The sequence below is a fragment of the Podarcis filfolensis genome (assembly GCF_964270895.1).
Source record: "Podarcis filfolensis genome assembly, chromosome: 8".
Classification (NCBI taxonomy): Eukaryota; Metazoa; Chordata; class Lepidosauria; order Squamata; family Lacertidae; genus Podarcis; species Podarcis filfolensis.
The window spans coordinates 23,324,392-23,349,190 of NC_139611.1; the positions used below are offsets into that span (position 1 = coordinate 23,324,392).

The 24,799-nt window shown below is 46.7% G+C and overlaps 1 protein-coding gene across 1 annotated transcript in view; it reads right to left on the reverse strand.

The window, feature by feature from the left end:
* Nucleotides 1–24,799, reverse strand: part of WNT4 (Wnt family member 4) — a 53,511-nt gene that overhangs the window by 8,573 nt on the left and 20,139 nt on the right. The window contains exon 2 of the mRNA XM_083628899.1: nucleotides 2,527–2,762. Within this exon, the coding sequence (XP_083485025.1) occupies nucleotides 2,527–2,762 (236 nt within the window). The remainder of the gene's footprint in view (nucleotides 1–2,526; nucleotides 2,763–24,799) is intronic.

Genomic DNA, 24,799 nt, shown 5'->3' on the forward strand with positions numbered 1-24,799 from the left:
AGGCCTCTGGGTTGTTGTTTTGTGTGTGTGGTGTGCGTATATAACTGAGCACCTGAAGGATGCCCCCAAACCAATCCCAGACCTTAATCCTGGACCCTTGAACCCTTGTACAAATTCATGGGAGGATGAATGGTCTGATTTGGTAGCTATCAGCTGTGCCGGTGAAATAGAACCTCCAAATCCAGGTGCAGTCTACCTTGGAATCCAGAGTGCTGCAAACAAGCAACCGGAGGAGTCTGCTGCCTTCATGCCCCACTTGTGAGCCCCTTTCCCAGAGGACCCTGCTTGGCTGCTGTATCTAGCGCACCTGAACTATGAGACTCCTGAGCGGGGGTGGGGGGGCGCTATCTTGTGGCCCCGCATGTGTTGCTGGACTCCAATTCCCACCAGCCTCATTCAAGAGGGACAATGGCAGGAGATGCTTGGATATTAATCCTGCCTATCTTCAACTTTGTAATGCATAGGACTCAGCAAAACTTTGCCAGAAGGAAATAAGAAATGCAGACAACTGCTGGAAATGTGGAAGTAAAAATGCAAACTTAGTACATATCATGATTAACTGCCCGATGATAAGATCATTTTGGTACGAGGTGAGGATATATATAGCAAGAGTAATAAAAAGAAATTGTTATTTAGGGGATCTGAATTTAATTCTAAATTATATACCGAAAATGTGGGAGATTACAAGGGATTAAAAAAAAATAATGGATGTACCGCGCCATGTTAGAAGCAAAGAAACTTGTTTTGATGAATTGGAAGAGCCGCAAAAAGATCCCATTGAGCACATGGATTGACAATATGGACAGACTAGTTACATACGAATGAATTGCATATCGACGCAAATTAAGAATGGATAAATATGAAGAAATCTGGAAGGAATACTTAAGTGATAAGGCGGAAAGTGGCGGGAAGTAGGGGCAGGAGAGGTGGGGAAATAGTGTCAAAAAGGTGTAGTTATAGGTATATCAGTACTCAAATCTGAATTGTTAAATTGTGTTATTAGTGTTATTGTGGTTTTCGTTGTATGTGTTTTTTGTGGTTGCTGTTTGTACTGAAAAAATGATTAAATAATTTTTTTTTTAAAAAAACAACTTTGTAATGCATAATGCTGGGCTGGTTGGTCAGTTACGTATCCTCCACATTGAATTGCATTATTTATTTATTTATTTATTTATTTATTTATTTATTTATTTATTTATTTATTTTAAAAATGATTTTAACTGTGAATCACCACCTTGAAGGCCGGGGTGGGGGTGGGGGTGGGGGGCGCGCTTTGGCCCGGAAAGCCTTTATAGAAGTATACCTCCCACCAATACGTATTTTCCCCCCAATCTTGCTATGCCCCAGACGTCTGCATCTCTCCTAATCAACCTGCTTCTTTAAAATAGGATAGCTGTTGCCTAAGTCAGACCATTGCTTAGAACTGGGCGATATCAGCTTTTCAACATTGCAGTGCATCGCCAGCCAAACATCACGGTTTGATGATATACCGCAATGTTGCAAAAACAAGATGCATGGGCCTCTGCCCGAGAGACACCGGGTGAAACTGCCTAGTTCTCACCTCAAGGCAGTTTCCCCCAGGCTTGCAGGCTGGGATAATGCAGTTTGTTCACACTGCTCAACTGGAGGGAGGGAAGGTTCCCGCCCCCCATCTGAAATAGCCCCAGTGCTCTTGCCGCTTATGCGTGAACCGCAAGAACATCAGGGCTCCTTTAACTGCTCACTGAGAGGTGCAGCAACCACACTCTCCCCAGCTTAGCAGTTTCACAGAGCCCCCACCCTGCTGCCAGCTTGCGGGAGCCAGTGCCGGGCTGGGGGCTCCTTTAACTGCTCGACTGAGGCAAGGGCAGCTGAACACTCCTCAGTTGAGCAGTTTAAGGATTCAGAGGGAGGAACAAGCTGTATCAGCACCTCACCGATACAGCTTGTTTCTCCCTCTCCGTCTTATGAGGGCAGAGTGTGATGGCGGTTTCACTCCGCGATATATCGCTGCTGAAACCGCCGCCGCTTCTGAGTCCCTCTGCTAGGAGCACTGCTGGAGGAAGGAACTCTGGTCCTGGGCGATATATCAATATATCGCCCAGGCCTACCATTGGTCCAGCTATTTCGTATTTTCCACACTGACCGACTGCCGCTCTCCAAGGTTTCTGGCAGGGGACATTTTCAGCTCTACCTGGAAACGACAGGGATTGGACCTGGGAGCCATTGCAAGCAAAGTAGGTACTTTTACAACTGTGCCATGGGCTTTCTATTCATAAAAAGCCAAGACACCAGTCCTCATGATTCTGAGAAAAGCTTGCTTAAACAGGGAGACGCCTCACCCCAAGGCAGACCATCGGGCCCATCTAGCTCACCGACTTGCGACGGCTCTCCAGGGTTGTCGAACAGGGGTATCTCTCAGCCTGGGGACTGAGCTCAGGACTTTCTGAATGCAAAGGGGAGGCTCTATCACGGAGCTATGGCCCTCCCACTACCCAGGGAACCTTCTGCATGTGGCCCAATGCACCAAAAAGGGGGAAACCTCACCTTGTGTCACCACTTTCCCAAAGACCGGCAGGCTGTCCAGCATGGAGCAGTTCCAACGGCGGTTGCGGAACTGGAACTGACACTCCTCAATGGCCAGCTGTGCCCCCCGGCGCACCGAGTCCATGACCTCCAAGTTCCTCTTGCACATCTGCACCTGCCGCTGGATCAGACCCTTCAGCTTCTCGCAGGTCTCTTCCTCAGAGATACTTCCCACAGAAGACAGCTTTGCCAAATATCTGCTAGGACGATATGGGGGTGGGGAGAGAAGGGAGGAGGAACAAGGGCAACAATGAAGTGAGCAGTGGATCCCGGCCACCTAACAGCAAACCCAGTAGCCAAGGACCAAACTGCAGGTTCAATGCATTTTTTTTTTTTTGCACTGAGCATGCAGGTTTAAGAAATGCAAATAGCAGTAGGGGTGTAAAGATCATTTAACCCTTTCCTCCATTGCTGTGGCCCAACGGCTTTGCCTACAGAAGGTCTCAGGTCTGATCCCTGGAATCACAGAACTGGAAGGGCACCCCAGGGGCCATCTAGCACAACCCCCAGTAATCTTCATGGAGGAGTGGGATATATATATATACTCTGAAGCAGGGGCAGAGAACCTGTTCAGCTCCACGGGCCAGGAGCTTATCAGGATCGGCCTCCTGAGGCCAAATTTGACAAGTGACAGCTGTCAATCAACTGATGTCCCAAATGACATCAGGTGCAAGGTGCTCTGAAGTCCTCAGGTTTTTTTGTTTTTGTTTTTGCATGGAATCTTGCAAAACTGAGCAGGATTCAAACCCCGGCCCATCAGGTGTTGAGTAAAAAGGGGTTAAATCCTGCTGTGTTGGCTACGTGCCCCATCTGTTCCGTAAGGGAAAAAGGTGCACGCATCCAATGCAGGGTTTAACCTTCCCCTCCTGCCCATCAGATGACATCACAAACCAAGTCAGCTGATGGGCAGGCGAGGTTTGTGGTTTCTGACAAATGGCCTCAGGGCTTTCCGAGATGGGCCCATGGGATGGAGATACCCCATCCTGCCAAAGGGAGTTATAGCAATAATGATCAGAATCGCAACAGACAGGAGGGCTACATAACCGTTGCTGCAATCCTGATGAAAATCCCTTATCTGAAGGTATTGCTTGCTTTGTGGGGAGAACCCCTCTCTGTTTCCCCCTTCCATATCTGTTGTGATTCTGATAATTATCAGTATATCCCCTGCCTCATCTGATGCGCTTTTGCATTCCCCCCCAAAACTTGCACGTTAAATGCAAAGGCACCCATAACGTCACATCTGCTTTGGCCCCCAACTCTTGTCCATACAACTTCATTCTCTTTAACATACCACCCATATTTTGCTCAAAGAGCTCCCCATGGTGGCTAGCCACATAAGATCATTCCAAACTCTAGTAAAATACATTGGAAACACCCACGAAAAGAAAAGAAAAATCCACAAAACAGCAGCAGGAAAACGAAACAGCAGCCGTGGCTACTCCATCTCTGACCCTGTCTCCAAACGCTTAGTGAAAAGAAGCTGCCTCCACCAGCTTTGAAAAGGTTAAAATAAAAGTGAGTCACATACATCACGTTGCCTAAAGAATCCTGGGAACTGTAGTTTACCCCACACAGAGCTATAACCCCCAGCACTCTGATCAAACTACAGTTCCCAGGATTCTTTGGAGAAAACGATGCGCTCTAAGTGTGCTCGAAATATATAGGGTGTGTGCAGCCATGCATGCAGCCAGCTCACATTTTGCTGCTTAGCGTAAAGGAACATAGGAAGCTGCCTTAGATGGAGTCATCCAGATAGTCCATCTAGTCCAGTAATGCCTACACTGACTGGCAGTGGCACTCCAAGGTTTTGGGCGGGGCCTCACCCAACCCAGCTAGAGATGCCGGGGCTTGAACCTGGGGCTCTTTTGTTTGCAAAGCGGGGCACTGCTGCTGAGAAACAGACTTTCCGCACTGCAAATACATGCACAGTGGTACCTTGGTTCTCAAACGCCTTGGTTCCCAAATGCTGAAAACTCGGAAGTAAGCGTTCCAGTTTTCAAATGTTTCTCGGAAGTCGAATGTCCGATGCGGCTGTCGGCTATTGTTTCCGGAGCGCCTGCACCAATCAGAAGCTGCGCCTTGGTTTTCAAACATTTCAAAAGTCAAATGGACTTCCAGAACGGATTAAGTTTTGCACTTTTGCTATTTATTTTGCATTTTTGGTTTCGAGGCTTTTTCGGTTAATTTGTTTTTGTGACTGTGTGGAACCCAGTTGAGCTACTGATCGATTGACTGTGTGACTGCGGAAATGGATAAAAGCCCCCCATCCAAACAATGACTATCATCAGCGCAGGTAAGAAAAAAAAATATTTTAATTTTTATCATCTACAATACTGTCTTATCTATTTTATAGTACAGTACATTGATTATTGCTTTCATTTTATGGATCAATGGTCTCGTTAGATAGTAAAATTCATGTTAAATTTGCTGTTTTAGGGGTTGTTTTTTAAAAAGTCTGGAACAGATTAATCTGTTTTGCATTACTTTCTATGGGAAAGCGCTCCTTGGTTTTGGAACACTTTGGTTTTTGAACGGAATAGATTAAGTTTGAGAACCAAGGTACCACTGTATAGAAGTTGAGCAGCTAAATGCTACCCCCAGGACTTGCAGTGAGACAGCCTGCTCCCCTGCACCCAGGCCAGCAGGCTAACTTAGGGAATAAAGGCCACACACTTCTGACTTCAGACACCAAGATGATATTGCCTGCCCACCCCCTGCCAACACCTAGTGCTTGCATTTGCCTAACAGCAGGGCCGGCTCTGCAAAGAGTTCTCCATGGGGATGGGCACCTGACCAGTCACCCCAAAAAGATTTCATCAGCTCCCCACGCTTAAACCATTACTGTCACAAGAACGAAAGAGAAGTTCTAAAAGCAAAGATTACGATAATCACCCACCAAGGAAGTGGATCGCTGTGAAACCACGACAATTTCTTTTTGACAAATTAAAAGTTGCAAATTGTTTTATTGCATTTTCATTCTGCCATTCCCCCGCATGCCACTGAAAAAGCTCAAGCTGACATACACAGTTCCTCCCATTTCACCCTCACAACAATTCTGAGAGGTAAGGCAAAGCCCTGGATGTATGACTGGCCCAGCGTCACCTTGGCTGGGCAAGCACTTGAACCCGGATCTCCCTGATGCTAGGATGACCTTTTGCTGATTAGGTCACCCTTGCCTTTCCCCCCTGGGTAACTGTTTCGAGGTACTGCCTGGAGAGGCCTGCCACAATCCTGCACCCTGCTTGCGTGGAAGTAAACCCCACTGAACTCAATGGGACTTACTTCTGAAGAGCGGTGAACAGGATTGCACCATGAGCCAGGAAGTGAAGCGCTTTGTGGATGCCAGGAATCTCCCCAGCAAATTGCCCACACTGCTCTGCTTCCTAACAAATGACTCTGTCATGAAAAAGAAAAGGAAGACTGGCACCAACACCATGGCGCTCTTTTAATCCTGTAATGGGGAACTTCACCCCCAGGAGCCAAATGTGGCCCTCCAAACCTCTGTCTGGCCCTTGAGAGTCTCTACAGGCCACACCCTCTTTCAACCTTGCATTACACTCTTCTGGAGTGTTTTCTGCCTAGTTGGAAGGTGCCCTTCAACTCTCATAATGAAAATATCATTCCCTCCCCACCAACCTTCTCTCTCCCTCTTTCTCCCCCCTCTCTTTGCCCCCAATGTCTATGACAATAGCATCTCATACCAAATGTATACAAACTGAAAAAAAGACTCTATGGCTTGAAAGTGAAGATGCTATATGTACTTTCCCTTTTTTATTTGTTTGTTTTGTACCACAAATCTTTAATAAAAAAATAATACTTATCACTTCCATGGATAGAGAGGAGGAGTGTGCGTAGAAACTAGGTAAAGGTAAAGGGACCCCTGACCATTAGGTCCAGTCGCGGATGACTCTGGGGTTGCGGCGCTCATCTCACTTTATTGGCCGAGGGAGCCGGCGTACAGCTTCCAGGTCATGTGGCCAGCATGACTAAGCCGCTTCCGGCGAACCAGAGCAGCGCACAGAAACACCGTTTACCTTCCCGCCGGAGCAGTACCTATTTATCTACTTGCACTTTTGACGTGCTTTCAAACTGCTAGGTTGGCAGGAGCAGGGACCGAGCAATGGGCGCTCACCCCGTCGCGGGGATTCGAACCGCTGACCTTCTGATTGGCAAGTCCTAGGCTCCGTGGTTTAACCCACAGTGCCACCCACGTCCCTTAGAAACTAGCTTAGTGTACAGAATAATATTTGCATCCATTGCTCCACCCACTTTGGGCCTCTGCTGCTGCCCACCACTGACTTGTGGCCCTTGAAAGGTTGTGCAGAAAGGGATGTGGCCCCCGGGCTGAAAAAGGCATCTCAGCCCTTGGCTAGTCAACTCATTTCATGGGCTTCGTTTTACAAAGCAGAAATAGACCCAAGCTTCCTACTTCCTCTTGCCACGGGATAGTGGCCTGACTCAACTCGAGTTCAAAAAGCTGTTGCAAGAGCTAGATGCTTTTGCAAACACATCACCCAGCTTTGAGCACTGGTCCATCGCTGTTCAAGAGCTTCTTTTGCTGGTCTTGCCAGTTCCCCTTGTACTTCACCACTTTGGGTGCTAGAGGGCGCCAGGATCCATTCCCCGAACATCCCTCAGGCCCCAGAAGTCAAGAGGTGTAGCGTTTACGTTCCACCCCGAAGCATGCAAAAGAAAGTGTATCTGCACGACACACTCCTGTCCTAGAATGCCACTCCTTAGCATCACACACTATTCCAAACTGCGCCGCTTTCAGCGCTCTGCTGGTTAGGAAGAAATTCAATTCTGTCCACATTTAAAAGCGAAGCTACTGAATTTACACTTTCTGAAACAACAGACAAAGAGAAATGCACACTTCTAAATGCACACACCTCCAGACTTGCAGTGGAGTTCTCCAACCAAGTAATGCATGCAAAATATATATAGGCAACAGTTAAGTGTGCGTAAAAATGCATATATTAGTGAAAAAGGCATTGGAAAATGCATTGGGGCGCATTCAGCTAAACTGGTGCACTAGTAGAAGCCAGAGCAAGGGCTCTTGCTAGTGCGGTGGGGATTTTCCCTCCCCTCCCCTCTCCTCCCCACACATATCCCCCCAAATCTGTTCTGGAGAGTCAGGAGAAGCCCCAGAACCGCACTCAATGGATTGTTCTGCCTGGCAAGCACAAATTCTTGTGCTAATGGAACAACCAGAGGATTATGACACTCAATTCCTCCCATTACATGAGGGAAAATTGCTTTGCAAAACACGTGTATAATTACTCAAGCTTGCATGCAAACATGTGTCCATTAGGAGGAATCCGAACTGAGTTGCTGACGAATATTTCTCGAGGACCTCTCCCCCGCCCCCCGTCTTTTAATCACAATTCAGCGTGGAAACATAAAGAATGGAACTTAGCAGCGGAGAATGGGACCCGAAACGGAGAGATTTCACTTATTCCTAGCTGCTACTGTACACAAGATGTACACATGGGCTTGGAGGTATTCCCTCCTCTCCCTGCCTCTTCTCCCCCCCCCCCCCCCCCGGCCTGGGAGCCTGCTGCTCTCCGGAGCTCAACAGCTGTCCTTTGTCTCTCCAGAATGGAGAGGGATAGGACTTGCCCTGTCAGGGCTGAGGAGTCACAGTGTATCCAAGGGCTATTAGGAGAAGCCAAAGTGGTGGAGAGCCGGCCAAAGTCAGCAGAGCGAAGGACACTGGCTGCCAGCGCTGGCTGCCACAACCCTCCCTCAGCACGGGCAGCGTTCTGATCACCAGAGGCTCCCTCAAAACCACTTCCCTCCTGAAGGCCAGGCTGAGCTTTTCCTGGCTCCCTGTTCTCTTCACAGAGTCAGGCCTTTCAACCACTGGGCAAGCCAGGCTGCACCGCCAGGAGAAGCTCAAGATTTGGGCAGAAAAATAGAAGGCCCCATATAGTGTGAGGCCCGAGTTACTCGAGAGGCTGCCTTGCTCCTTACAGACCCAGGAAGTGACAGGGGAGAGTCCCTCCTTTGTCCCCTCTGCCACCCCTCCAAGACTGGAAGCCCGCCCAAATTAACTCGGTGCAGGGCTTTCATCGTGGCTGCCCCCGTATCTCTGCTGAGATACGACAAGCAGAAGCATTTCAAGACATATTTGTTTGTTCTTTTCAGCAGGCTTTTCCAGTTGGGTGGAAAGGTATTTTCTGTGGTTTGTGCTGATTTTTTAACCAGCCTTTCAATTGGGGTTTTTTTTTTTTTGGAGGGGGCAATGTTTTCGTAAGCATTTGCAGATGATTTCCTGGTGTTTGTGTGGAGGTTGCTTTGAGACTCATGTAGAAGACTCCTTAAGCTAGTTGATTACTGTGGTACCTCGGGTTAAGTACTTAATTCGTTCCGGAGGTCTGTTCTTAACCTGAAGCACCACTTTAGCTAATGGGGCCTCCTGCTGCCGCCGCACCGCCAAACCACGATTTCTGTTCTCAACCTGAAGCAAAGTTCTTAACCTGAAGCACTATTTATGGGTTAGCGGAGTCTGTAACCTGAAGCGTATGTAACCTGAAGCATATGTAACCCGAGGTACCACTGTAATGAGAAGAAAGCTGATTGCAACAATGCTTGCATCCATCTGGCACCATGAGGTTGGCACAGACTGGCAGTAGCCCTCTGGTATTTCAAGCAAGCAAAGGACATTCCCAGCCCTGCCTAGAGATGGCCATTGGGGATTGACCCAAACTCCTTATTCCTGCAAAGCAGATGCCTTTTACCATAGGGTCCCAGCCCCAGCTGAAGCCTTTTGCAGACTAACCCACTGGGGACTGGGCACATCCTGTAGGGTCCCTGAGGCCCCAACCACCTCCAAGTCTCTCCCTTCTCTCTTCCAAGCCAAGCTGAGTGGTGGGGGAAGCAGCCTAAGGAGAGGCCTCCTCCATGTTTGGTTGTGAGAAGAAGCAACTTGGGATGGAATGGGACCAAGCCAGAAAAAGCCTTCAATCGACAGAGAGCTCAGTCCATCAACACCTCCAGCTCCTTCTGTCTGCCTGACGTGTTTGCTTTAAAAAATAAAATAAAAGTAACACTTGGGAACCATTGCTCTTCCTCTTGCAGCCGAACATGGAACAGAGGAAGCTGCCTTATTGGTCCACCTAGCTCTCAGTATCACTCACTGGTTGTGTCTCTCCAGAATTCCAGACTGGGATTTCTCCCAGTCCTACCTGCAGATGTTGGGGATTGAAGGTGGGACCTTCTAGACTCATAGAGTTGGAAGGGATCCCAAGGATCATCTGGTCCAATCCCCTGCAATGCAGGAATATGCAGGTGTCACTGGGATCGAACCTGCAACCTTGGCATTATCAGCACCACACTCTAACCAGCCAAGCCATCCGGATGCTGTATCCACAGCTCTTCCTCAAACATGCTATGGATTCTCCCCATTCCAAAGCCCACCACCAAACAGTAGCCGTTCTCTGCTGGCTCCAACTATACTCTGAACTGTGCATGGCCCACCCTAGAAATATCTCCATTCCTCGCTCTTGGTGATGGCTTTCCTGACTGTTCTGTAGCCGTAATGCCCACCAGAAGTTGAAGGGGCAGCAGCATTCTGTGCACCCCTGACTTCCCTTTCCACAGGGTCCATATTGATCTTCCTGGCTGTCGGAGGCGTCAGAAATTTGTCAATTTCACATAAGAATCTGGTGGCCTCTTTTAAGGTGGACATACGGACCGGCCATGCTGAGCCGTTGCACACTCTCAAGTTCATCATTACTCACTCTAACTGGTAGCAGTTCTCCATGGTCTCATGTCACCTGCTGCTTGGCCCTTTTAAACAGCAGATGCTGAAAACTGAGCCTGGAAGACCTTCCTTCTCCAAGTTACAGCGTCTCCAAATGGAGCAGCTTTGATGGGGGCAGGCATGCTTTTCAGAGATATGTCATTTTTTTCTGGCAAAGGGGTTTCTTTTTTTGCTGGATATTAGGGGTGAAGGAGAAATTCAATTCAGTTTGTATTATATATATATATATATATATATATATATATATATATATATATATACATACACACACACACACACACACACACACACACAGACACGCACACACCCACCCCGTATTTTTTGCACCATAACACTCACTTTTTTCCTCCTAAAAAGTAAGGGGAAATGTCTGTGCGTGTTATGGAGGGAATGCCTACGGGTGGCATGCCTACGGATTTTCCTCCTCTAAAAACTACGTGCGTGTTATGGTCGGGTGCGTGTTATAGAGCGAAAAATACAGCTTTTATATATATATATATATATATATATATATATATATATATATAAGCTTTTGAATTACAGTCATACCTTGGAAGTCGAACGGAATCCATTCCGGAAGTCCATTCGACTTCCAAAACATTTGGAAACCAAAGTGCAGATTCTGATTGGCTGCAAGAAGCTCCTGCAGCCAATCAGAAGCCGCGAAAGCCCTGTTGGACATTCGGCTTTCAAAAATAGTTTGCAAACTGGAACAGTTACTTCCAGGTTTGCGGCGTTCGGGAGCCAAAACATTTGGGAACTAAGCTGTTCAAAAACCAAGCTACGACTGTATTATTGATCCACATAGATCAATAAGCAATAGCAAAAATTCAATAATATGCCCAACTAAAGGCAGGTGTGGGAAACAAAAACGTATCAAATAGTAACACCCCATCTAAAATCATGACAACTGTATTTCTCTAGATGACACACGGAGGGAATTCAGTTTGCATTTAAAGGCAAACATCTCTAATTTACACTTTCTGAATCAACACCCAAAGCATCCTTTGAAACCCACACTTCTGGGAATTTTGCAAGGCAGCTCTCCAGTCCCAAGCAGCGTGTACACAAAAACACCTACTATGGTAAAGTGTGCCTATAGAGGCCTATATTCGTGGGGGGAAATGCATCGCATTAGGAGAAATTGCTTTGCAATGATATGAACATTAGGCAAAATTGTGCACAAAAAATTGCGCCTCTTAGCAGAAATTCGCACTGTAATGCCGGTGGTTTCTCACAATTTAAAAAAAATGCAAACTGAGATGGAAATATGGAGAACTGACTTTAAGAGTGGGGGAAATGAGAAAGAGAAAGAAGTCAAAGTGGACAGTTTTGCCCATTCATACTATATATCCACCATCAGCAAGCAGTCACAAGACTGGACTGCCAAAATCTGGCTCACGGCTCTTTCGGCAGTCCTCTTCTGCCCATGACCAACCTGCTGGAAATCCCAAGTGCCCCCTATTGCCCAGATGGGGAACTGCAGCCTTCTAGACATAGTTGGACTAGCCAGCATGGCCAATGTACGACCAAAGATGCTGGAAACTGTAGGCCAAGTGACACCTAGCATGCCATGGATCCCCCCCACTAGCTGTGTCCTACAGCCTCTGCAGTCCCTTTCCCAAGACCATGTTGCAAGCAGCATAAGATATCCCCAGCGGCAGCAGTAAGAGGTGCCAGGGAAGCATGGGAGAATTCCAGTTGGCAATGGACGAGAGCGCCCGTTCAAAGGCCCAAGATATTTCCCAGATCTTTCCAGATGATGGGAGCATCCGAAACTCAAGCGGAGGAGGAGCCCTTTCAAACGTTTCCAAAACAGATTCTCCCGATAAGAGCCTTCCCAAACAAACACTTATTGCGGCTCCAGAGGATGAAAATGAAGATAAGGCGTGTGGTTTCAGCGATAGAGTGGAGCGTCATGGCATCGGCTCTAGAAATACAGCTGCCAGATGTTGCTCCTTGCAGCTCTCACACCAGTCCCAGGGCCTCTCCTGGACTCGGCAAAAATGTCTTAAATAGGTGCCCCAGAGACTCTAATGATATCCCAGTCGCGGACCCAAATAGCCTTACGTTTAACTCATCTGGTCACCATAGACGACCAAGGATTCTCTGAAGGCATAGTGGATATTGAGCATGGAAACCAGCCTTGTAAATTAAAGCTGCAAAAGTTACTAGCCCATAACCCACCCGCCCCTTTTATTGATTTATTAACAAGTGCAGAAATAACAAAGAATCCAAAATTTAAACTACAAAGCGTCGTCGCCTGGAAGGATGAAAGTACAAAGATCCAGCACAGCTCCTATGGGAGAATAAACTCATACAAAGATTCCCTTTACAAATATAAAAAATAAAAGTATTATCCATTATTATTGAGAATAAAGGTTCTATGTAGTTAGAGAAGGTTCTGTATAGCCTTAGAAGAGCCAGACATCTAAGCCATATTTATTAGCTTCAGCGGGACTACTCTGAGTAAGGCTAGCATTTCCTGCAACCCTTAAAACCCATTGCACAAACTTTTAAATATAAATATCCATGCTGTTGACATGATCTATGAGTTTTATGACATTTATATGCCCTCATCTTAGCCAAAAAGGCTCTCAGAGCAGCTTGCAGAAATCAGGTCTCTCAGGCTGACAATTTAAAAAGACATAGCACACGAGGAAAAAGGAATGGAAGGGAGGAGGAAGCAAGGAAGCGTTGGCCCAAGTTCTTAAAGTTACAGTTCTTACAACACAAGACTTCACATTGCAAGTACTTACTTATATAATTTTAAATGAGCTCTGTTGTTTTTTGCAACTATTCCCATATAAATATAAAGCAAATGTTGTGTGAACGGTTTTGATGACATGTTGCAGAATGCACCCGCAAAAACAAAGCCCAGTATGAAGAGACTCACAAATCAATCCCCCCTGAAGTATTTCCCCTTTGAATGAAAAACAAGCAGTGCAGCAAGAATTACAGCCGACTTAAGTCTTACTCAGGGTAGACCCATTGCAATTAGTGAACCTAAGTTAGAACCATAGAACTGTAGAGTTGGGTCCATGCAATGTAGTTTAGTCATGACCACTGATTTCAGCGGGTCTACTCTGGGTATATATATAAAAAAGGGACGCAGGTGGCGCTGTGATCTAAACCACAGAGCCTAGGGCTTGCCGATCAGAGCGGTTCGAATCCCCGCAACGGGGTGAGCTCCTGTTGCTCGGTCCCAGTTCCTGCCAACCTAGCTGTTCGAAAGCACATCAAAGTGCAAGTAGATAAATAGGTACCACTCTGGCAGGAAGGTAAACGGTGTTTCCATGCGCTGAGATGGTTCACCAGAAGCGGCTTAGTCATGCTGGCCACATGACCCGGAAGCTGTACCCCGGCTCCCTTGGCCAATAAAGCGAGATGAGTGCCGCAACCCCAGAGTCGTCTGCGACTGGACCTAACGGTCAGGGGTCCCTTTACATTTACCTTTACTCTGGGTAACTCTAGCACCAGATGCAACTCTGAGTTCCTTGCATGTTCTAGAAACAAGCTTAACCTGCAGTGAGCTTTCAGCCGTGTGGCAAAAGTAATATAAGGGGGTGGAGAATAGCTTTTGCAGGTCAGTTAAGATCTGGTGCTTATGCAGGTAGGAGCAGGTAAAAGTAGGATTGTGGGGTGGGGAGGGAGAGGAAAAATAAATTGCAAAGAGAAGGAGAGAGATTTTCAGGGGAACATTGTTTTGAGAGCAAAGTCGGTTAGTTCCCTCTAGGCCGAATTCGCTCACGCCAATTGGGGGGGGGGAATGCGAGCAGCGACACGTCCCGTGAGCTTTTCGCTGTCTGACAGCTTGACAGGTTCTCCTCCCTTTCTTTACGGACAACAAACAAAATAAATGTTCTGCGGCTTCTCAGGTTTAGGAGAGTCCAAACAGAGAGAGGGAGGGAGAGAGAGAAAGCATCATTTTCGCCTTTGGAAGCCAACTTCTGGGGCACGTGTCTTGGCACAGAACTGAACGGGAGCGTTCTCACTCAGGTTTCCGTCTCGCTCAGGTTTCCATCTGTGCAGAGCAGGCCTGGCACCAGCACCCAGCATCCTCAAGCGCTTGCTGGGACCCCAAGCCACTCCCCCAGCAGGAATCGCCAGCACCGACGCCTATTCTAGGCATCTTACTCGGCAGTGGTAACGGCGGCAGCCAGCCATTTAATTTCCCCACAATGGCCTAGAGCAACAACAATGCATCAGGCACACCAGGGCATTGTGGGGAATTAAAATGGCTGCCCTCAGGGGCCAAGGGCTCCCTCAAATCCGAAGCCAGCCCTAGCAAATGCCCATGTCTCCTCTAGACTCTGCTGCCTTTAACACTAATCTCCTGAGTCACCCTCTCTTGGCTCGAAGCTGGTTATCTCACTCATTCCTTCTATCCCAACCTTCCTCCAAGGAAATGGTGTATGTGGCTCTCCTTGCTTTTATCCTTGCATCAACCCTGTGGGGATCAAGCCCAAGCAACTGGCTCACGTTCTGCCAATGAGCTATGTGGAGGAGTGGGGATTTGAACCCAGTTCTCTCCAGTTATAGCCCCACACTCTTAACCACTCTGCCAATCTTTCCACCCAGTCTGGTGCCCTCCTTCAGATGCTTTGGACTGCGGCTCCCAGCATCTCTGACCATGGGCCATACTGGCTGATGGAAGTTGTAGCTCAAAACATCTGAAGGACATCAAGCCAGAGAAGGTTGCACTATGCCATAATGCATTGTTCAGGGTTATTGTAAGGTCTATGAGATCATCAAAGGGCAGGACCCAAGAACCAATGGATTCAAATGACAAGAAAGGAGATTCTGGCTAAACATTAGGAAGAACCTTCTGACCGTAAGAGCTGCTTGACAATGGAATAGACTTCCTTGGAAGGTGATGGACTCTCCTTCCATGGAGTTTTTTAAGCAGAGGTTGGTTGACCATCTGCCAGGGACTCTTTAGCCGTGATTCCTGCATTGCAGGGGTTGGACTAAGATGGCCCTTGGGTTCCCTTCCAACCCGACAATTCCACGATTCTGTTTGTCAAAAACAGGCATAGGCAAACTCGGCCCTCCAGATGTTTTGGGACTACAACTCCCATCATCCCTGACCACTGAGCTTGCTTTTGAATCAAGAAGCTTGGATGGTGAATGAGGCCCTCATCCACCATGAAAGATTTACTCTGCGCAAACCATCTTAAGACACTGCTCAGCCATTGCTATTCCAAAGAGCGACCCCGACATGCTTGGGTTACTCATTATCAGACCAGAAAAACGCCAAGAGGCTCCCCCACAGACAGAAACATCTCATCAGTTTAAACAGAAACCCAGAATCCCATTTACGTTCACAACTCCGAGCTTCTCTTTGCAACCATCATAATTTAATACCTAAAAGGTAATCTCAGTCCCTTATATATTAGGCATTGCATTCTAGGAGACAACTTCTGCAGATACATTTTTATCAGGAAGACCGTTCCATATGATATAGGAACAGGGCCTTCAGTCTGGTGGCCCCCATCTTTTGGAACACCTGTTAAATATTAGATGGATGGTGTCTCTATTCTCTTTTCGGCACCTGCTAAAGACCTTCCTCTTTCAAGAAGACTTTCAAGAAGATATTTTGATCCTAATCCACATCTGTACTGGAACTGTTTTAAATTGTATTTATATGTGGGATTTTTAATTGCCTCTATTCTTTCTTTCTTTCTTTTAGTTGTTTGATTGTATTGTTTTATTAGTGATGTGTATGCCACCCTGGGCTCCTTTGGGAGGAAGGGAGAGATATAAATTTAATGAAGAAGCAAACAAACTCTAAAGCGCTCTCAAAATCAAGGGTGGTTGGGTGATCACAGGCAGTTCCTGATCATAATTATAAATCCAAAATATTGGTAAGCAGTTGCTATTAAGCTGCTTCAGTAGGAGCTTCCACATACAAGTGTGGACTAGGATCTGGGACAGACTCCCCACTGAGCCATGAATCTCACTGGGTGGTGTTGGGTCATTCGCTGGCCTCTCAGCCTAACCTATCTTACAGGGTCGTTGTGGGAATCAATCGAGAAGCGGGACAACCCTAAATGCCACCTTGAGCTCCTTAGAGAAAAAGGTGGGGTATAAATGCAAAGAATGAAAAATGAAACGTACTCTGGGGCAGAAGACAGATTGGGAGCTCCTGCTTTGTGACTTGTCACAGAATGGTGATTTCTTCTTCTTCTCCCCAAACCTTTGTATCAGACAAACATTACGTAAACATGTCAGAGGAGGTTCGCGTCATAATGTGCAGGACTGCATTATTTTGCAAACAAGGGAGAAAGTACAGCCTTTCAGTACAGGTTTTGTGAAATGCAGGGATCACAAAAGTCTAAAAATTTATAAAGGACATAAAAACCCCTTTTGAATTCCAGCTATTTGCTCAAGATGAGAAAAGGAACCACAAATATGAAATTGGTCTCTTGGACTGGGTGTAAAAGGGCTGGGAGTTCAGGTCAGTTCTGGTACCGAAACAACTTCTGAGGCTCAAAATGTGCTCCAACGAGGCATTCAGCTCTTTAATTCTAACTACATGTCCTTTGCACATGGCTCCAACTGGTTCTGGTAAAATAAAAAAATCCGAACCAAACTATTTCCCACAACTCTGAAATCTACCCACCTCTGCTTAAAGGACTGACACGGTCACAAGACAGGTCTAAGCCCCGAGGTGCTTACATATAGATCTGGGGCTGGACAGAGAGAGCACTAAACCCATTAGAATTAAATGGCATCAAATGCAGCTTTCGGAACTGCATTTTTAAAAATGATCGCCTAGCAGCCCTTAGCGCAGGGAGGCAACCTGTAAACCTCAAAATATCAAGGGAAAAAACAAAAAATATCAGGGGTGTTTCCTTTGACTCAGTTGCACACGCCAAGCTGTGTGTTCCTGGAACGTCGCCAAAGTCCAGGTTGCAGATTTGCTAGGTGAGTCGTCGGCGGGGGGTGCTGCCTGCCAGCTAACCTCTGATCACCGAGCGAGACCTCTTCTCCGCTTGGAGGTCCCGCCAAGCCAGGGCTGCAGAGAAGTTGCTGCCAACTCTGAAGAGGAGCCCTGCCTACTCCCGGCTAAGCCCAAGAGCTTCTGCTGGGAGGAGAAAAGGATCCCTTAAACCCACTCTTGTTTTTCTTGCAACACTAAAATTAGCTGCTTGCAGGACTCAACAGAGGGGGGAAATTCCTGTAGAGTTAAGTGGTAGCTTTTCTACGGCTTTACCCTGCTGGAGCCTGCCTCCCCCTGCTTCCCAGGTCATTCGCCCTACCAGTACAACCAGACTATTGTCTACATAGGGAAGGGGGAATCATTTTTTTCAAAAAAAGCCTCTTCATCACCTATGGGTGCTGAAAAGACAGTGTATCAGAGAACAGCTACAAAGATGATGCAAGCCCATGCTATTCAAACAACAACAGCCTGCAGTTCAGTGTTAGGGCATCTGCTTTGCATGCAGAAGGTCCTAAATTCAATGCCTGGCATCTACAGGTAAGGATTGTCCCATGCCTGAGAGCTGAGATAGAGTCAGTGTAAAGGTAAAGGGAGCCCTGACCGTTAGGTCCAGTCGCGGACAACTCTGGGGTTGCGGCGCTCATCTCGCTTTATTGGCCGAGGGAGCAGGCGTACAGCTCATTGGTCATGTGGCCAGCATGGCTAAGCCGCTTCTGGCGAACCAGAGCAGCACACGGAAACGCTGTTTACCTTGCCACTGGAGTGGTACCTATTTATCTATTTGCACTTCGTGCTTTCAAACAGCTAGGTTGGCAGGAGCAGGGACCAAGCAACGGGAGCTCACCCCTTTGCGGAGATTTGAACCGCCGACCTTCTGATCGGCAAGCCCTAGGCTCTGTGGTTTAACCCACAGTGCCACCTGTGTCCCTAGAGTCAGTGTAGACAGTGCTAAACTAGATGGATGTTTGTCTGATGCAGTATAAGGCAGCTTCCTTTGTTCTTATGTCTTAACCCCAGCTCTAAGCAGAACTGCATGGCTCTACGCTTCAATAAAATTGCAATCCCACACCAAGAGAAGTTGAATTGCGACACCGTTCTTAATTATAAGTGTGGTGTAGTGGTTAAAGTTGGTAGCACATGAGACTCTTAATCTCAGGGTTGTGGGTTTGAGCCCCACATTGGGCCAAAGATTGCTGGGGGTTGGACTAGATGGCACTTGTGGTCCCTTCCAACTATACGCTTCAAACTGGGCAGACCTGGGTCCAAACCCCTACTCTCTGCTGTTTCAGACAGGCACTATCTCTGTAGTCTCTTGGGCACCTGTTGAAGACATTGTTCTTTCAACAAGCCTTCTGAAGGGGAGGTTTTAAAGGTATATCCCAATGTATATGCATCCCACTGTTGAACAGCTATAACTTTCAGAAAGTTCTTCCTGATGCTTAGTTGGATTCTCCTTTTTTGTTACTCAAAGCCATTGGTTCAAGACGACCCTCCAGAGGAGGAGAAAACAAGCTTGCTCCATCTTCCATGAGACAGCCCTTCAGATATTTGAAAATGGCTATCATATCTCCCTCTTTTTCAGGCTAAACATACCCAGCTCCCTCAACTGGGTCATCTTGGTCGCTCTCCTCTGTACAAGTTCCAGCTTCTCAATACCCTTCTTAAATTGTGGCACCCAGAACTGGACACAGTATTCCAGGTGTGGTCTGACCAAGGCAGAACAGAATGGGACTGTTGCTTCCCTTGATCTGGACAATAGATGGATGAAAATTAAAATAGAATTGGAACCGTAAGAACAGCCTGGGTGCTGGATCGTCCCATTGACCTATCTCACTGCAGCCTATCAGGTGCCACGATGGGGAGCCAGAAGCCCATTCTATTCCCCTTGCAGTCCTACGAGGGGAGCTGGCTGCCCAGGTAACGATGTTTTCCGAGCATGCCCAGGCCAGAAAAACATTGCACAAACCTGCTGTCCCTCCTCTGCAGACACTGTATCTCCCGTACAGACAGTCCTCGGGCCATCTGCGTAAGAAAAACATTTACACAAAAACATCCAATCCGCTTAGCAACCGAAGCGCCGCTGCCTGGGCTCTTCTCTAAGTCAAGTCTTCGCCCCCAGGGCTGCCTCGCCACACACGCACTCTCGTAAAAAATAAGAGGCGAGGTGGTGGCGCCACGCCCTCAACCCAGCCCGAGGTGCCACAAGCCCCTGTCCTGCGGTGCCCTTTCCAAGGCCAGGGAGGAACCAGAATGGGCGGCAAGCACCTCTCTGGAATAAGACAGTAATGGCCCTGCAGGATCAATCCAGTGGCCCATCTAAGTCCAGCATCCTTCTCTCACAGTGGCCAACCAGATGCCTCAAGCCAGACCCAAGGGCAGCAGCAGCAACTCTCCCCGCTTGCAATTCCCAGAAGCTCATATTCAGAGGCACCCTACCCTGCCTCTGGCAATGGGAAGTAGCCATTGTGGGTAGTAGCCATTGATAATCTTACCCTTCAGGATCCAGTTTGGTGGCCATCCCTGCCTCTTGTGGGAGCCTAGATTTTTGCCTGAGCATCTTCTTGACTGTACAAATCAATTGCCCAAAACAGGGGGCGGGGAATCATTTTTGCTCTGCCGAGCAAGCCAACTGCAACAGATGGGACAACCCACCTGTCAATCAAATGTCGTTATTGACGTGTCCTGCCCCAACCCGGTCAAACTCTATTGCACAGGGTTCCTGCTGTAGCTCTGGATTTCTGCCATCAAGCAGGCTGTTACAAGACTGCTCTCCCCTCCAAAACAACAACAAAACAACCCTCTATATTGGTGGGGGAAGGCTCAAGACATCTTCGGCTTTTTCACCTCTGTCCCCCAAAAGTCATTCCTTGAAATCGCTGTAGAAACTGAGCTTGAGTTCGAATTTTGCCTTGGCTATGAAGAAGAAGAAGAGGAGTTTGGATTTGATATCCCCCCTTTCACTCCCTTTAAGGAGTCTCAAAGCGGCTAACATTCTCCTTTCCCTTCCTTCCCCACAACAAACACTCTGCGAGGTGAGTGGGGCTGAGAGACTTCAGAGAAGTGTGACTAGCCCAAGGTCACCCAACAGCTGCATGTGGAGGAGCGGGGATGCGAACCCGGTTCCCCAGATTACGAGACTACCGCTCTTAACCACTACACCACACTGGCTCACTGACATCATCAGGTGGCCTCAAAGCAGGGGCCGCCATGGCAGTTCCTCCAGATTTTGCTGAGCCACAAACCTTATCACTTCTCACCTCTGCCTGTGCCGGTTGGGGCTGATGGGAGCAACATCTGGAGGGTGCCATGTTGGCCACTCCTTTCTTAAAGCAAGCCAGTCTCTCTGCCCGCCCTCTGCTTCCCATTTGCAACAGGGCGAGAACAAAACTGGTCCGCCTTACAAAGTCGTCGTTGGAACTGGAGCAAGAAAACAGACACAAAGTGCTGTAAGCTTTTGAAATTGCTATTCAGAATGTTATGCATTAAAAAATTATTAGCAATAACCCAGGAGGTGGGAAGGGGTGTGTGGGTGTGCTATTACCTTCATACATATATATATATATCTCCAAGGAAATTCTGGCGCAAAGGATTAAGAAAGGCACAGAAGAAATATTCAGTTCAACCTCACTGGTTTTTAATGATGCTTGACCTCTCTGCTGCTCTTATCTGGGTTTCTCTTTAACTTTGCTTGGCTCCTACCGTCTTTATATTTACCGGCGTTTTTATCTGATGTTGTGCGTGCATATGGATGTGTGTGTGTGCGTGTGTACCCCTTGCTTTCATTTTGCATGGCTTATTGTATTTTTGCAATTCCGGTGGCAAAGCTGCCTCAAAGCAATTTTGCAAAACAAGCAAACAAACAAACAAACAAAAAGGTGGGGTCCATTTATGGTATTCAGTTGTCAGATTTCTCTGCAGCCCCCTTCACCGTAAGTTCCCAGGGGTGGGTTTCAGCAACACAATCGTACAATTAAAAACATTTTCTGAAAGAGCAAAACACAGCTTATGTACAATTACAGAAAAATGTTTTAACAACGATTCCATGCAACAGCAGCACAGTATAGAATTAGCCAAAATGGAAGCAGCTGAGTCTCTTAACAGTAACTTAACTACCAAAGACTATAGTAAAGAATTTGGTTAGAATTAGAGAAGGGTGAATATTAATTTTGTAAAGGTTTCACTAACGCTGAACTTGTCTGGGGAGGGCTTTTCTCTCATTCCCGCCACCCTCAAAGGCACATTTGGTGAGGACACGAGAGAGGGCTGTGCCTACATTAAAAACTAAGATTTATGATGGCAGGTATCTGGAGCATATGTCCTCATATGCAATGCTATCCCCAGTTGGCATGCATATATGCATGCAGGTAAAGAGATAAAAATTGAGCTGAAAGCATTCTTCTTCTTCTTCATTATTATTATTCTACGAAGAAGGAGGTGGTATGTACCTCATTTCCATCTGGTCCCGCAGTTTACCACTTCCTCCTCATGTGCCCATTCTCTCCACCTGAAAACTGAGGCAAGCATGACATCTTTCTCATTATTGGACTGTAGCTCACAAAAGTCTCTGAGCATCATTAATTTGTTGGGTTTAAGGTACCGCCAAGTCCCTGTGTTGCATTTATGAGCGAGCAGAGGATGCGGTTTCAGAGTATTCAGTTTGCCTAATTATTCTGCTTTAGTTTCATCCCAAATTAGAGTTTAGTGTGCATTGCAAACTGTGTAAATTTGGTAAGAGAACCAAATTCTCTTATTTCAAGGTTTGAGCAGCATATAATGAAGGCACACTTTCAGAAGATATTAGGTGGAAACTTTAAAATATGGAGATATATGTGTTTGTGTGTGTGTTGTGTGTGTGTGTTGTGTGTGTGTGTGTGTGTGTGTGTGTGTGTGTGTGTGTTTCAGGATGTAATATTCCAGAGGAATATACTCTCTTACTCAGATGGAAAGGGATTCCTTCCCTTTGGTGTGAACACTTCTATGTTCTCTATTGTGTTCAGGAATATCTCAGCATACACGAGCAATTAAGAGAAGCAAGAGAATTTGAGAAGTTAATAATGAAAAACAACAAACATGGATTTGCAAAGATGTTATCGGCTGCTTGTCAAACATGATACAGAGCCAGAACGAATTAGGGAATATAGGGTGAACTGGGCTTAGGGTTCCCACAAAGGGGTTTTTTTTTGGGGGGGGGTAGATAAAAAAACCCATGCACTTCCCTTAGGTAAAGGTAAAGGAACCCCTGACCATTAGGTCCAGTCATGGCCGACTCTGGGGTTGTGGTGCTCATCTCGCTTTATTGGCCTAGGGATCTGGCGTACAGCTTCCGGGTCATGTGGCCAGCATGACTAAGCTGCTTCTGGTGAACCAGAGCAGCACACGGAAACACCTTCCTGCCGGAGCGGTACCTATTTATCTACTTGCACTTTTGACATGCTTTCGAAGTGCTAGGTTGGCAGGAGCAGGGACCGAACAACGGGAGCTCATGCCGTCTCGGGGATTTGAACCACCTACCTTCTGATCGGCAAGTCCTAGGCTCTGTGGTTTAGCCCACAGCGCCACCCGCGTCCCTTGCGCCACCCTAGAATGCACTTCCCTAGAATGTGGCAATTACAGAGAACTGTTACAAGCTAATGAGACTATATTACTTCTGCGCTAATGCATAAAATCATTAAGAATTGCTCCCCCCAGAAAAATACGAAAGGGGAGGGGATATGTGTGGTTGGAGTATGAGTTGTTTTTTTTAAAAAAAGAGAAAAATAAAATATTTGCAGATTGTGCCCAACTAAGCTGTACTCAGAGTAGACCCATAGAAATTGCTGGGTTGTATCCCACGGTAGTCTTACTCAGAGTAGATCTAGTAAAGTACATGAACATGACTAAAGTTGTTGTTTTCAGTGGCTCTCCTTCAAGTAGGACTAGAGTGGGATACAACCCTAAAGTTTTCAGGATGAAAAAATAGCCCTAAATGCAATGCTATACTTACTCCCAATACTATTGTTGGGAACCGCTCAGAGTGGCTGGGGCAACCCAGTCAGAACAAACAAACAAACAAACAAACAAACAAACAAACACAGGGAATGTGATCTGACAGGGGTTCAATTATGGCCTGTGAAGCTCCAACCACATCTGCCTGCCCCACACCCTAAATACTACTACTACTAATACTAATAATTAATGGGCATGACTAACTTAGGTCCATTCATTCCAATGGTTCGTCTCTGAGCAGGATTCAGTCAGACGCAACCCAAAACCAGGATAATTTCATGGCTAATTGAATTATATTCCTTAAATATCACAAGAAACGTTGGTTACTGCCAAATGTACAACATGGGTTTGCAATGTTCAATTAGATCAGTTCAGGATATGCATGATGTATTAAAATTAATTGGAGTGCTTGGATAATACAATGACATATATTGAAATACCATACAGATATACGATTGTCACCTGGAACTATTTATTTTTTTCAACAGTACGTTGGATATTAATCCAGACCATTGTATCAATACTGTTCTCATCCTGAGCTAAAGTTCTTAACCCGAGGTACTACTTCTGGGTTAGTAGAGTCTGTAACCTGAAGTGTTTGTAACCTGAGGTTCCACTGTATAAGCTTTTTGTAATACTGGTAGAATTACCTTTTTTGCACCCCCCCTTATACTCTTAATATTTCCAAAATGTTGCATATAACATGCTAATTTTGTTTTCTTTTTTAAAAAAGTAACTATTGATCAGGTAGAGAGCCTATCCTTGGCTATCACTGAGCTCCTAGACTTGCTGAAAGCAGTTTCCAGGGAATAGTAGTAGTAGTAATATAATAATAATAATAATAATAATAATAATAATAATAGTTTATTTATCTGGCTGTGTTTCCCCAGCCACTCTGGCTGGTTTCCAACAAAATACTAAAATACAATAATTCATCAAATATTAAAAGCTTCCCTAAACATGGCTGCCTTCAGATTTCTTCTAAAAGTCTGATAGTTGTTTATTTCCTTGATGTCTGGTGGGAGGGAGTTCCAGAGGGTGGGCGCCACGACTGAGAAGGCCCTCTGCCTGGTTCCCTGTAACTTCACTTCTCACAGGGAGGGAACCGCGAGAAGGCCCTTGGCACTGGACCTCAGTGTCCAGGCAGAACAATGGGGGTGGAGACGCTCCTTCAGGTATACTGGACCGAGGCCGTTTAGGGCTTTAAAGGTCAGCACCAACACTTTGAATTGTGCCCAGAAACATACTGGGAGCCAATGTAGGTCTTTCAGGACCGGTGTTATGTGGTCTCGAGGGCCACTCCTAGTCACCAGTCTAGCTGCCACATTCTGGATTACTTGTAGTTTCCGGGTCACCTTCAAAGGTAGCCCCACGTAGAGCGCATTGCAGTAGTCCAAGCAGGAGATAACCAGAGCATGCACCACTCTGGTGAGACAGTCTGCGGGCAGGTGGGGTCTCAGCCTGTGTACCAGATGGAGCTGGTAGACAGCTGCCCTGGCCACAGAATTGACCTGCGCCTCCATGGACAGCTGTGAGTC